Source organism: Astatotilapia calliptera, chromosome 13 (assembly GCF_900246225.1).
Source record: "Astatotilapia calliptera chromosome 13, fAstCal1.2, whole genome shotgun sequence".
Taxonomy (NCBI): Eukaryota; Metazoa; Chordata; class Actinopteri; order Cichliformes; family Cichlidae; genus Astatotilapia; species Astatotilapia calliptera.
Window position 1 is genome coordinate 23,051,064 of NC_039314.1, and position 14,002 is coordinate 23,065,065.

General features: G+C 39.3%; 1 protein-coding gene across 6 annotated transcripts in view; it reads right to left on the minus strand.

Moving 5' to 3' along the window:
* Nucleotides 1-14,002, minus strand: part of kcnq5a (potassium voltage-gated channel, KQT-like subfamily, member 5a) — a 118,471-nt gene that overhangs the window by 27,404 nt on the left and 77,065 nt on the right. For all 6 annotated transcript variants that reach the window (XM_026191230.1, XM_026191228.1, XM_026191229.1 and 3 more), the window contains exons 2-3: nt 4,080-4,170; nt 265-391 (exon numbers count right to left, since the gene is read on the minus strand). In XM_026191230.1, coding sequence (XP_026047015.1) covers nt 265-391; nt 4,080-4,170 — 218 coding nt within the window. The remainder of the gene's footprint in view (nt 1-264; nt 392-4,079; nt 4,171-14,002) is intronic.

Genomic DNA, 14,002 nt, shown 5'->3' on the forward strand with positions numbered 1-14,002 from the left:
AAATGTGTGTTTTTATGTTCTACCCATAGCTGTGACAGTGGTAACTGTACCTGTAGTAACTAAGGGAAGACAAGTTTTATCAACATTGTTGCAACAAAAGTATAACTTCCTACTTATGAACCTGTTTATATAAGAAACTATATGTAACATCACAGGGAAGATATTAAAAGAACGCTATACAAACACAATTAAACTGTTTGGAGTTGTGAATGGCTGCATCCATAAATTGTACAGTTACATAGCAACATCTTCACACAGACCTACCTATGACACAAAACGGTTTTCTGGCAAAGCGGAGACGTCCCTGCCAGCCTCGATAGCGGCAACAACAGCCAGCACTCCATATTCGGATGATGTACTCCAGGCCAAACACTACAATCATCACAAACTCCTGCAGGATGCATACACAATAATTCACACACTTGAACCTTGTAGCATCATAAAAATAGTCAAACACCACAATCATCACAAACTCTCGCAGGACGCACACACAATAGTTCACGCTTGAACCTCGTAGCATCATAAAGATAGACTTAAAAAGTTATTCTTTCAATAGCTTTTTTCAAAAAGTCAAAAAGGTAAATCTGTAAAAAAAAAAAAAAATCATCACTTACACTATAATCACTGTATATTTATGCATTTTAATGAGGGTAATTTAAAGTCACTACATGAAACAAGTTGATGTTCCTGACAGGAAAAGAAAAGGTGCAGTTAACAACATTGTTAATGACTGTTTACCATTAAGGTGAGCCAGGCCCTTGTTTGTTTGTTTTTTTTCCCCATAATGCAGACTGATTCACTATTCAGACTTACAGTGATAATTCAGTGTTACAAGGCCATTAACACGGTTAATGGCTAAACTTGTGCTTTTCTTGCTTTGGTAGTAAAGATGTCTGTAATAAGAAAGACAACTTTACTGCAGATACTTTGACTCATCATAACAGGGAAAGCCTGTTTAAAGTCTACAGTGCTTCGTTTTTTGTTTTTTGTTTTTTCCAGATAAGCGACTAACAGCTGGACTAAAGCCTGCCAAAATATTTGTTTTCAAAATACTTGTTTTCATGCTGATAATTAGCCACAATTATAACAATTCTTTGAAAATATAAACTTTACTTTGGAAAATGTGGCCAATGTACTGGTCCATGTCCACATTAATGCTACAGGAGATGCTCAGCCATGGAAACCCATGATATGATGCTCCTAGTGCATTTTTTGTGTTGCTGTAAATGCCAGAGGTTTTGAAATTTCCAGTTAATGAGTCTTCAGAGCATTGGGACTTGGCGACCCTGCTCTGTAACTTCATGGCCGAGTTGCCCTGGTTCCATCAAGGCTTTAACTTTGCAATTATACCATTTCATTTGATCGTGGAATATCTAGGAGGGAGGAACCTTCACAAACTGATTATTATTGATCTGATTATTAATATCTTATTACAGTACCATGCTCCAATACTGAGCTCTTTTAAAAGATCCATTCTTTCACAAATTTTTGTAAAGGCAGACTGCATTGCTAGGTGTGTGATTCTAATCACCTTTGGGACTGTAAACAATTGAATTCAAAGATTAAGAGGTGTGGCCAAACACTTTTTTCAACATACAGGGTGGGCCATTTATATGGATACACCGTAATAACATGGGAATGGTTGGTGATATTAAAGTCCTGTTTTTGGCACATTAGTATATGTGAGGGGGCAAACTCCTCAAGATGGGTGGTGACCATGGTGGCCATTTAGAAGTCGGCCATCTTGCATACAACTTCAATTCAATAAGAAGAGGGCCATGTGACTCATCAAACTTATTGGTAATGTCACAAGAAAAACAATGGTGTTCTTGGTTTCAATGTAACTTTATTCTTTCATGAGTTATTTACAAGTTTCTCTTTGTTCACAGCCATTGACATGTCGAAGAGGTTAACACGTGAGGAATGGATCGAAATTGTGTTGATATCTGGTGAACGTAGTAACCGGGTCATTGCAGCAGATTTCAACGCAAGACACCCTACGAGACCACCCATCTCCCATGCTACAGTCAGCAAACTGCTTGCTAAGTTTCGTGAAACTGGACGCAAGAAAAACTGTCACTAATGAAGAAACATCAGTGGCTGTCCTAGCTTCCTTCAGCAAGAGCCCACAGCGTAGCACTCGCCGCATGTCACTGGAGAGTGGCATTAGTCGAACATCCCTTTAGCGGATATTAGCTACTCACAAATGGCACCCTTACAAACTCCAGCTACTGCAGCATCTCAACGAGGATGACACAGATCGGCGCACAGAATTTGCAGAATGGGCAAAACAAAAATAGGAACAGGACCCTCAGTTCACGCAGAAGATTTTGTTCAGTGATGAGGCAAACCTTTATGTGAATGGTAAAGTTAACAAACAAAACCACCGCTATTGGTCTGACACTAACCCACATTGGATGGATCCCTCCAAGACTGTTGGACCAACAAAAGTGATGGTTTGGTGTGGTATATGAGGTACAACGATAGTGGGCCCATTCTTCATCAATGGAAACCTCAAGGCCACTGGATATTTGAAATTGCTACATGATGATGTGTTTCCCTCTTTATGCACTGGAGCTGGCACGTTCCCTGAGTTTTTCCAGCAAGATGGTGCACCACCACATTATGGGTGCCAGGTCCGAGCATAGATGAACAGTTTCCTGGAAAGTGGATTGGTCGTCGTGGGCCAGTTGAACGGCCCCCAAGGTCTCCCGATCTGACCCCCTTAGACTTTTATCTTTGGGTTCATCTGAAGGCAATTGTCTATGGTGTGAAGATACGAGATGTGCAGCACCTGAAACTATGGATACTGGATGCCTGTGCTGGCATTTCTCCTGTGGTGTTGTTTTCAGTGTGTGAAGAGTGGGAGAAGAGGGTTGCATTGACAATCCAACACAATGGGCAGCACATTGAACACATTTTATAAGTGGTCAGAAACTTGTAAATAACTCATGAAAGAATAAAGTTACGTTGAAACCAAGCACACCATTGGTTTTCTTGTGACATTACCAATAAGTTTGATGTGTCACATGGCCCTCTTCCTATTGAAAAAACAAAAGTTGTATCCAAGATGACCGACTTCTAAATGGCCACCATGGTCACCACCCATCTTGAGGAGTTTCCCCTTTCACATATACTAATGTGCCACAAAACTAATGTCACCAACCATTCCCATGTTATTACGGTGTATCCATATAAATGGCCCACCCTGTAGAGTATCTTGCTGTTAAGAACTTTGACATATGAAACATAAAGTCATAGTCAGCCTTTAGCTAAAATCTAAAGAGATGAACCAATAAAGGTTAAAAAAGTGACAAAACTCCAGAAGGTCACTGTGCTTACATAAAAGTGTTATAAAGTAATGACTCAGTATAACAGAGTAAGCCAACAGGATACCCCATGTTAATCAGTGAGCTTTACAAGGATTTAGAAAGTCTGCTTTTCAAATGTATGCTAACCTTAGCTATCTGCTTTCCTTTCACTTTTCTCGTGCAAGTCTCATAACTGGAAATAACTGTTCCTTTAAAAAATCGGACCAAATCCAAATAATAGGAAGAAAAAATACTGTATGCCACTACAGCTCCACTAACAAAAAGTAGTTATATAATATTGGTTATACTGTGTATAATGGTACACTGTGTGATCTGTCAGTCATCCACAGTGAGCTTCACCATGAGCACTTCATGAATATCTCTGCTGTGCAAAAAGTAAAACTGTTTTGTGTTATTTTTGCAATATCTTTTATTTTTTCATCACTATCTTAGCTGACAGATTTGTTTTCTGCTCAAGCATGTCCAAGGTACACACTGTTAAAACTGGCTGATTTAACAAACTGATTTAGACACACACACACACACACACACACACACACACACACACACACACACACACACACACACACACACACACACACACACACACACACACACACACAGTTATTTTACTGCATGACTTTATCATAAAATCATATAATGTAAACCCACCTATTGAGTCCAACTATTTGTATGAGTGTGTGTGTCTGTGCATGTATGTGTCAGTGCAGGTGCATTTGTGTGTGGTTGTTTTCTTGTGTGTCCTACCAGGATGAGCAGGCAGTGCGATGAGAACTCCTGGTGAGCAGGGATGGTGGAAAACACAGAGAGAACTAGACATCCGAATACCAGGATAAACCTTTGAAGACAAAACAAACACACACACACACACACACACACACACACACACACACACACACGCACACGCACACACACACACACACATATTAATACAAAACATATATGTGTGTAATAAAGGTGATTTAGATCTTCGTAAAGGTTTAGACTCGTTAGCTCAGGGATTCTCTGGAAGTGATTATTTTCCCCCCACCAGGCTACAATCTGGATTTAAACTGTTAAGAGCCTTATTAGTTTCTGACGAAACAATGTTTACAGCTTCAGCATCTTTTATTTTATTACAGCACTGTAATTTAGTGAATGGAGGGAAGGCAAATAAATGGTTATCACAGTAACAATAAGGCCTCAAAAGATTGTAAATACATTCTGTTGTTGACTAGTTATCCTAGGGTTATCCTTTAAAGGGGAGCCATTATATTAATTTCCAGCTTAATATATTTATTACTCTACTAGAGCAGGTTGGCGTGATTTCCTGTTTGAAATGAGCTGTTTCTTCCTTCTTCAATGATCCTTATCTGGTCTACAATGGCCCTTCAGTTCATTTCAAAGCCCTTTCTGGATGGATGTAAACTGCATTTCGTTGCCTTGTACTTGTGACGTGTGCAATGACAATAAAGTTGAATTCTATTCTGTTCTAATTCTATTCCGTTGTGATCTTATCTTAGTTATTGATCTTAGTTATCTTAGTTAGTGATCTATCTTAGATATATCTACTCTCACTTGTATCATGCAGAGCCAAGAATACAAAAATTGTGTGAAACTGAGCATCTAGAGCTCGCAGGTTCATAGAGATTATATAGACACTGAGCTTAGTATTTATATTTCACAGGAAAAAACCCACACAGAAACAAATAAAAAGCTAAAATATCAATATAAAGGGGGGTCACTGGAAAATCTGTATGTCAGAGCTGATATCCCACAATCTGTATGTCAATCCAAAACTGAATCCAGTCGTGAATAAAAGTATTTTGTAATCTCTTCTTTTTCTTCTTCTTCTTCTTCTTTTGGATGCTCCCTTTAGGGGTCGCCACGGCGTATCATCTGCGTCCATCTCACTCTATCCCTAGCATCCTCCCCTGCCACACCAACTTTCTGCACATCCTTGTAATTTGATTTCTGATCGTTACTGTAAAGCTTGAGTCATAATCAGAGTGGAACTGTGGGGTATGGATCTGGAATAACTCTAACGTACTCAGAGTAAAAGCTCCAATTTCTAATGCGTTGTTTCAAATGACAATATAGACTCAAACTACATCACTGGTGCCTGCAAGGAAACCACTCAGTCTCTTGTACAGTAAGTCATATGGCAACTTGGTTAATGAGCAAATACAAATTAAAATTCACAAGGCAGCTTCCAGGCAACATATGCACCGACTAGCAGTCCCAGCCTACTGTTCTTCAGAGTAACTCTGAACTGTTTTTGTTTTTTTCCAAGACGCCATCTGTCTTTCTGATATTTATGTGTTTATGGTCTCATTCCCACAGATCTTTTTAAAGGTTTCTTTTCCAGTCTTATTCCCTTTCTCATTTTCGGGACCCTCACTCTTACTTGTCTCTTTAATATACCAAATTGTTTACTGGTCCCTCCCACACTGTTTCCCTCCTCACATCCCATCCTCCAACTGTAATCTCTCCTTCCTTCAGCCTTCTGTTTCTCTGGACGCATTTTATTTTCTCTCTTCTGGCTTCCTTGTATAATTGATGTCAGGATTTATTTTCCATGGGATCCACAAGGAATATGAAAAGTGAGGTGAATGCTCATGTGTGTACCTGGCTGCATGCTTCACAGCAGCAGAGGACTGATGGTTCGAACTTCCAGCACACATCTGTATCTGATACTGGCTCCTTGTCTAATAGCTCTTTACTGTCATGCAGACAGACAGCATGAAGAGCACATTTAAAAACAGCATCCAGTTGTGATAGAGAAGTTTGTGTGTTGTTGGTGTGTCTGTGTGTGTAACCACAGATCGTCAGGATAACTTGTTAAGAAGTATTTAGTATTTATTTATTTATTGTCATTGTCAAGAACAATGAAATTGCGTTTGGGGCTTCCATACAACCCCCCAAAAAAGAAGAAAATAATAAATACCCCTTAAAACCCAAGTGTACATATTTAACCCAGTGTGACTCCAATGCAATAAGACAATCCTTAGCAATAATGTTCGTAGAAATTCAGACAAAGACCTGAGAAACATGACAAAATACAACAATGCAACCCATTCAATATTATTGTACTGTGAGATATGATATCAGATATGATAGTTATCTATTTAAGAAAGAGGGGGGGGGGGGGGGGCAGGAGGGGGAAGAGAATAAAGATATGATGCACCAATGCAGACCAGTTCATTGCTATTAAGAAGTTGGATATGGTTATTGTCCGTGAGAGGGGGGCAGAGAGTTCAGGAGCCTCACAGCCTGTGGATACAGGCTGTTGGCCAGTCTGGATGTTCTGGCCTGTATAGACCTGTACCTTCTCCCTGAGGGCAGCAGATGGAAAAGGTGGCGCGCAGGGTGATGTTGGTCCCGCAGGATACTGTGCACCCTCCTCAGACAGCGAGTGGGGAAGATATTACTGATCTCTGGCAGAAAAGTAAAAAACCAGGCATAGGTAATCCTTTAGACCTGGTCTGAAACAGGTCAGGTTTTAACATGACTTTCCTAATGATTTTTGTTAGGCGTTAGCAGTTTGGGAAGTGTCCAAGCTTGCGGTGGATCATTTCTATCTCTCTGCTCCACCTCGTTCACTGCAGTGACAACACACTCCCAGGCAATGTGTTTGGTTTTGTTTGCCAACCCACTAATTTGACCACTAAAAATGATGTGCTGACTGGCTTCAATCAGTCAGCTTATCTTTGAAAAAATGTGCTTTTCCTGTTAGGATCATGACCATTCCTAACTCAGTCCAATTCCATTTAAGAAACTAGATGGCAGGTTATGTCATTGTATCAGGACCAATCAGGACTGAGGACTCTCCCATAAAGGAAACCTACCTGTGGTTAGACTCTCACTCTCTCCTTGCTGATGACTATTTGGCACACCTGGGGTGCCGCTCTTGAGCAATTCTTTTGTTTTTAAAAGGTTTGTGGTGGGAGACAGAGGACTAGGTAATTTTCACATGTAGGTTCTTTTCTGTTAGACACAACCTAATGGTCTCTTTCCACATTTTGTACAATCTTGAATAATTTTCTTCACTTTCACAAGGACTCAAAATTATTGTGGCTGTCCCATTACTCCCTCCGTCCAACCAGGGGTCATAACAGTGGCTGTCAAGACGCCACAATTACATTAAAACTTGACTGAAAGTGAGTAACTACATGTCTTATAGAATGATGAACCCAAATGTGAACTTTTGGTTCAAATAAATATGCCTGGAGGAGATCAGTAGAGCTGGCTACAACAGTGTAAACAAAATTATGTTTTTATGAATGCAGTAAAGGATCGTCACATTTTGATCCACCATGTAATACTATTTAGAAAATATCTGCTTGGCAACAGCATCATCAATGATCCCAAACATAATGGCAGTGCAGTAACAGCATAATGATGGAAGAACACACAGTGGAGCACTATCAGTCATGAACTGCCAAGAGCAGTGAGGGATCATGATGACAGCACAAGATGCAGCAAAGATTCAAAGAAGAGATTTGGACTGTCCGTCAAGACGCCTGGAGAAGTACTCCTGAAGACTACAAAAACACTTTCTGTAAAAGCAGTGTGGGATGTTCCAGATCTCTTGTTTATGGAAGAGACCAGATCAACTTCCCTTAAATGATTGGATGGATGCATTTATGTATATGTACTTCTACCACTCCTCTCCTGTCTCATTTATGTTTACTTTATGGAGCAAAATATATCCTAGCTTGTAACACATCCTTCAAGTGTGGCTATTTAAAGAATTCTCCCTCTAATGTTGCAGCACAACATGTTTTTTCATTGCTAGAATGCTATGAATGCTTGTTTCTTTAAATTATTTATTTATTTAGGCTGGTGAGTCCTGAATTTCAGCAGGAAATTATGAATATGAAGACAAAAGAGTTTCTGAATCATGTGCACTGGTTTCAACATTTTAGAAGGTAATATCGCAGAAGTTGGCTTGTAACTTCAGAGGTAAGCAGTAGTGCTCTTCTTTGTCTTGCGATCTAGCTGACCTTTCAGCCAATCTGACACCTTTTGGAAACACAGATAGCTTCACTAAACACGCCACTCTGAAAATTGACTTACAAAAGTTTTTCAGAGATACCTAGAGTCTGCATGCAGTGGTGTATATGTAGGCCTTATTCCACACACTACGTTTTAGAAACATAAAAATGCATCACTAGCACATTAATTGCGTGTTTGCATTGGTACTCTTTGTAAGAGCATGTAATTTTAGAAGCAATGACATGTACAAATTATACTGTGATGTGATTTGAAATTGGTTAAAGAATTTTTCTCCAAAATTTCTTGACTTAATAAAGTGAAGCCTGGCTAAATTTCAGTGTCCAAATGTAATTTCTAAGGCTATTTTGTATTAGACAATTGCATATTTTCAAGATGTTTTTATTTTTCATCCTCATGTTTCAAGTATATTTTCTTTCTAATAACATTTCAGTACCAGGCTTTTAGTGAATAAATAAAATGAGTGAACGGTTTAGTGTACTGTGTGAAAATAGAGCAATGAGAGACCTTGATTACAGCCTTTGGCAAAATCAGAGTGAATAGCTCCTGCAATTTACAATCGGGGACTATATGAATAACTTTGGAAACACACGTTATTATTCTTTGATGTTTATAACAACACAAGCAGAGGCATTCTCGATGAACGCTCCACGCTATATTTACAATGGCAGCAGTTTTCATTTTTGAGGAGAGGAGATGCAAAGATCACCCATCACATCAGACAGCTCTTTACCATTTGGTGGACAGGTACTGGATCTGTGATTTCAGTCATCAGATGATTATTGTTTAGACATGCTGATGAGAAGAAGGCATGACTGCGGGTTTCTGAGTCAACCGTGTGATTATGAATAATGAAAAAAGTCTAATGAACACTTGGCTTTCTGTGTTTAAAAGTGGCATAATTTTACATCACTCATCTGAAATCAGCATAGTATCAACATTGCTTTAAGCATCCAGGAACAGTGTGTGTTTTCCATCTGTTGCATCTCTTGTCGGACATCGGTTGATGATGAAATTATTCAGTGGATGCAGGCAGACATGACGAACAAGGAAGAACTGATGAGAGATATAGTTGATAACAGTTCCTTGGTGAATTTGCCACTTTTTAAAAATAGCTGCACAAATAAAGTAGAAGTGCTGAGATCTGTGTAGCTCATTCTGAGAAAGCTGAGTGTGCAGCAACAAGTATGTATTCAGTACAAGTATCTCAAGCAAGGCTCTCTATTAAATATATTTTTAGTTTTCGTTAAGGCTATTGAGAAAATGCTGATACTATTGCGAATAACTTATAAAACAGATGTTTCACTTGCTGGGCCCACGTCCTTATTTTATGTTTGACAGCAATTGGTAGATAAAGGTTAAGATAAAGATAAAGGCTTGGACATGAATTGAGCTGATGTTTGGGGAAGGCCTTGAAGCTGACTGGCAGTGGCTCCCGGGCCGATCCTCATGTATTAAATAGAAGTGAAGAAGTTAAAGAATTAAAAAGGGCAGGGAGGGTGGGGCACGTAAACGAGAACGAACAGCTTGTAGAATTGGGGGAACATATATAGATGAGAACTGGAAGGAGCGTGTTTGGAGGTGTGGGCCTGCTCCTGAAATTCAAATACTTTATCTCCAAATGTTTAACAACACATTGTGAAAAACAGATCCAGTGGTTTTAAAGCAGCTACTTGTCTCAAATTATATAATTAAATTAAAAAACTTGTGATCCTGACTTTGAGAATTTAATAGATGTTGGCAGTTGACTAGCAATGCTGAAACTTGTCCTTGCTTGAAGTCATCTTCATGTAAGTGTTTGGAAAGACATATTTTTAGCATTTGCAAAATGCTCCATCGTATGGCATTTCTTGTAAAGATTGAACAGTATGCCTCTGTGTTTAGTATGAAGACTTTAATGTTACTGGCTCAGTTTAAACTAAAGAATTAGACGTGATGATACATATTTGCATAAGTACAAGTTTTCCATCACCTCATAGCTCAATATCCAACTCAGGCACAAAAGCAATATTAATTAATATCAATATTAACCTAACGGGCGATTTGTGTGTCGTCTCATATATGGTTCATATAGTTGTTGTTGCTAAAAACGTTGCTGTTTACTGACATTAGCACCAAATGTTTAGAGTCCATTCAATTTCACAGTGTTCCTCTTCAGAACATTTGTGGTGGATGTCCCAGTTTGTTAAATGTCAGCTAACTTTGTTTATTAGGTTGCTCCACTGCATGCTGGCCAACTTCTGCATCACATTGTCAGACCAACATGTGGTTAAGTTGGTGCTTGACACTCTCAGTAGAGGACTGCAGGTTTGATAGTTTGCCCCCCTTGGTGCATATGACACAGACTTATTTACTGCTGATGAACATCTGAGGAACTGCACTACTGTACACACACACACACACACACACACACACACACACACACACACACACACACACACACACACACACACACACACACACACTCCTCCACAAGGTGACAAGCTGACAATAATGCCAAAAAAGCCAGGAGAGTGAGGTGAGTATGTGAGTAATCAGTTCCCTGGAGATTTGCAGCCTGGACTCCCAGGGCGGTTTCATTACAAACATGAGATCTTAAAATAGAAACAAGGTAAGTAGGCTACAACAGGAAACAAACAGTAGCTGCACAGCAGTTTCCAATTTGATGACTTTTAAAAGTTGTTCCTTCTTGAAAATGTGTGTATAGCAAAATTTAAAGCTACACAATTTGTTATTTCTTCCAAATATGTACCTCCAACTTTACAGGTAACTAGAAGGATTTCAACTGATTTATTTGTGGGAAATTACTTTCCCACTTTCAGATTCATGTGTAAAGTAAACTAAATTTCTGATATCATCAGTGCAAAAAGTTATAAACTGATACGAACAAAGCAGATATAGTCTTGACACTGGAGAGAGGACCACTTGACTTTTCTCTTTTCTGTGGATAATAATTTGTCTCTGACTGGACATGGAAAGTGGAAGAAGGTTTAAAGTCATCAAGCAGCTTATGGTAAGATGTGTGCATCTGTGTGTGAAGCACAGATATGTTTGTGAGATGTAAAAGCTTGCAGTATGCACATACTAACATGATACGGTTGGTTTAAACAAGTGTGGGGAGCAGCCAAGTAAGAGAGCACGCATGATGTTTTTATAATTAAATAAGAATCTGAGCATGGATGGAGAAAGCGTGGTGTGTTTCTGTGTCTCTGAGTGTGTGTGAGAGAGAGAGACAGACTGGGTACGTGAGAGGTCAAGGTTTTCCACACAATGCTGTCTGGTATCATTATCTATTTCCTTCTTTCTTTTTGTGCCAGCCATGCATACCCTTTCAATCAAGGGAGTGGAACCAGAGGGGAAAAGATTGAAATGGAGAGAAAAAGACAAACTGAGAGAGCTGACGAGACTACTCACTTTGGAGAAGTACATGATGTTCCTCATAATGTGTCAAGTTAACAAAACAAAAGAAACAGAAACAAGAAACAAAAGAGCAGCAGAGAACTCGGTGGTGGATTAAAGGGGAAATACTGACTCCCACAAATCAAAATGATTGAACAATATAGGAGTTAGTTCAGCAGGTTCTCCTGGATGAAAGCAGCAGGGCTAGTTGTGGCTGTAATGGGAAGACACAGCTCAAGCTATAAATACTATATATCCAAATAAGAAAGTCCTGGTTAATCGGTATATCTCTAATGAAACAAGACAGGGAGATAGAGATGAAGGTAAGGGGAGCAACTCTTTCTTTTCAGTCTTTTTGTCTGCCCAATCTCTTACTTTCTCTCTGGACCTACTGTGGACCTCTCAGGTGTCACTGAATGATATCACACACACACACACACACACACACACACACACACACACACACACACACACACACACACACACACACACACACACACACACACACACACACACACCGGTAGATAAAGAGCCAAAAGAGATGACAGAAAGAGATGAAAAAGCAAGATGAGGGAAAGAAGGAGGCATAGTCAGAAAGAAAGACGGAGCCAGGGTGATTCTTTGCCAGCAGTCTATTAGTTAATCCCTGTGTTTATCCAGTCGAGTGCAGTATCTTACCTGATGATGGCAGTGATAAAACATACGGTTTTATTTCTAAGCAACTACCTGACCAAACACAGCCGGGCCAAGGACATGGCGCTGCACGGCTCTACAAGCCTGTGAAAGAGTTGCAAGGCTTTCTCCATCGAGCCTTTCTCCACTAAAAGAAAAACGCAAGAAGATGTAATAGTCGATCTTTAAATCTCAGAAGTCAAATATATAGGTGGATGGAACATACCATCTCATGTCAGGAAGTATAAGAAAGGCCTAATACAAGGGCATGAACCAAGCTTGAAGTGTAATATTCAATTCAATCGATCTACAAAGTATGTAACTTTTAATCCTGAGCTGATAGATTTAAGGGTCACATGTTCTAATATGACTCAAATAATATGTAGGAAATAAACCCTAGAAGACTTCTCAGTGATCTGTTTTGTCTTCTTTAAATGTTGCTGAACTGAACAGCCTCCAAACAATGATAGACTCTATATACAGAACTAAAGAGCACGGACTCCGGTTGCAAATAACACCACTAGTCCAAGAATGCCCTGCTAATTTCCGGGATATTTTGGCTTTACTTCTGTACAGTGGGAGGCTGCATCGTGATGCATCGTCCATCTTTATATACAGTCTGTGGGGACGACACACTCCAGCTGCATCTGCGTGCGTCATTTAATGCCAGTAACGTCAGTGACATAAAGACCTACGAGGCAATGGAGATAAACTGCTCAGCATGTGCCAGTTCACAGAGAAAATTTGATAAACCTCCCACAGTGGGCACAGCAGATGCTTTGACTGAGGAGATTTTATATTACACACACACACATCCATCTATACACATATGCAGTTTTTTTTTTATCACCTCATTTTTTATTCGACAGAAATACTTCTAATATAAGACTTTTATATAATAATCATATCATATTCATATTATTTCTTTAGACATAGAGAGCTGCACCAATGTCATAAAACAGAAGGAAGCTATTATTAGCATAAAATGATTGTTTATCAGAATCAGAATCAGAATCAGAATACTTTATTGATCCCTGGGGGAAATTATTTTTTGTTACAGTGCTCCATTTTAAACCAACATTAAGACAAGACAGACAATACGCTAACTAAGAATAGTACAATATATACATATATATACATACATACATACATACATAAATAAGTCACTTATAAATAAATATTTGGAAAAGAAAAGAAAGAGAATTGGCAAAGCCGTGTGGGTAGAGGTGTTATTTAGTTTTTGCTTTCTGTATTGATTTGACTTAGCGCACAAGTTTAGAAACAGATTTAGAGATGTCTCAACAAATTCACGACATCAATCCAAACTTTTTGTGCAAAAGGGAATTAAAGGTAACTGCACAGTTCAGATCTGCGACATCTAAATTTGGTATGTCTGAGCATCCCTCTTCACCGGTTTACCAGTGGATTAACGTGCCACATCGCCACATCTAGAAGCCGTGTTACTGCAGCAAAGAGAGACAGACAGAAAGACTTCAGAGACGGGCGCAGAGAGCAAGAAAGAGCCGGACAGAAGCCAATTTTCCATGATGTGGGATGCACTGAAGATGGGTGACTGGTGCGAGAATACTCGGAAAGCTTTCAGT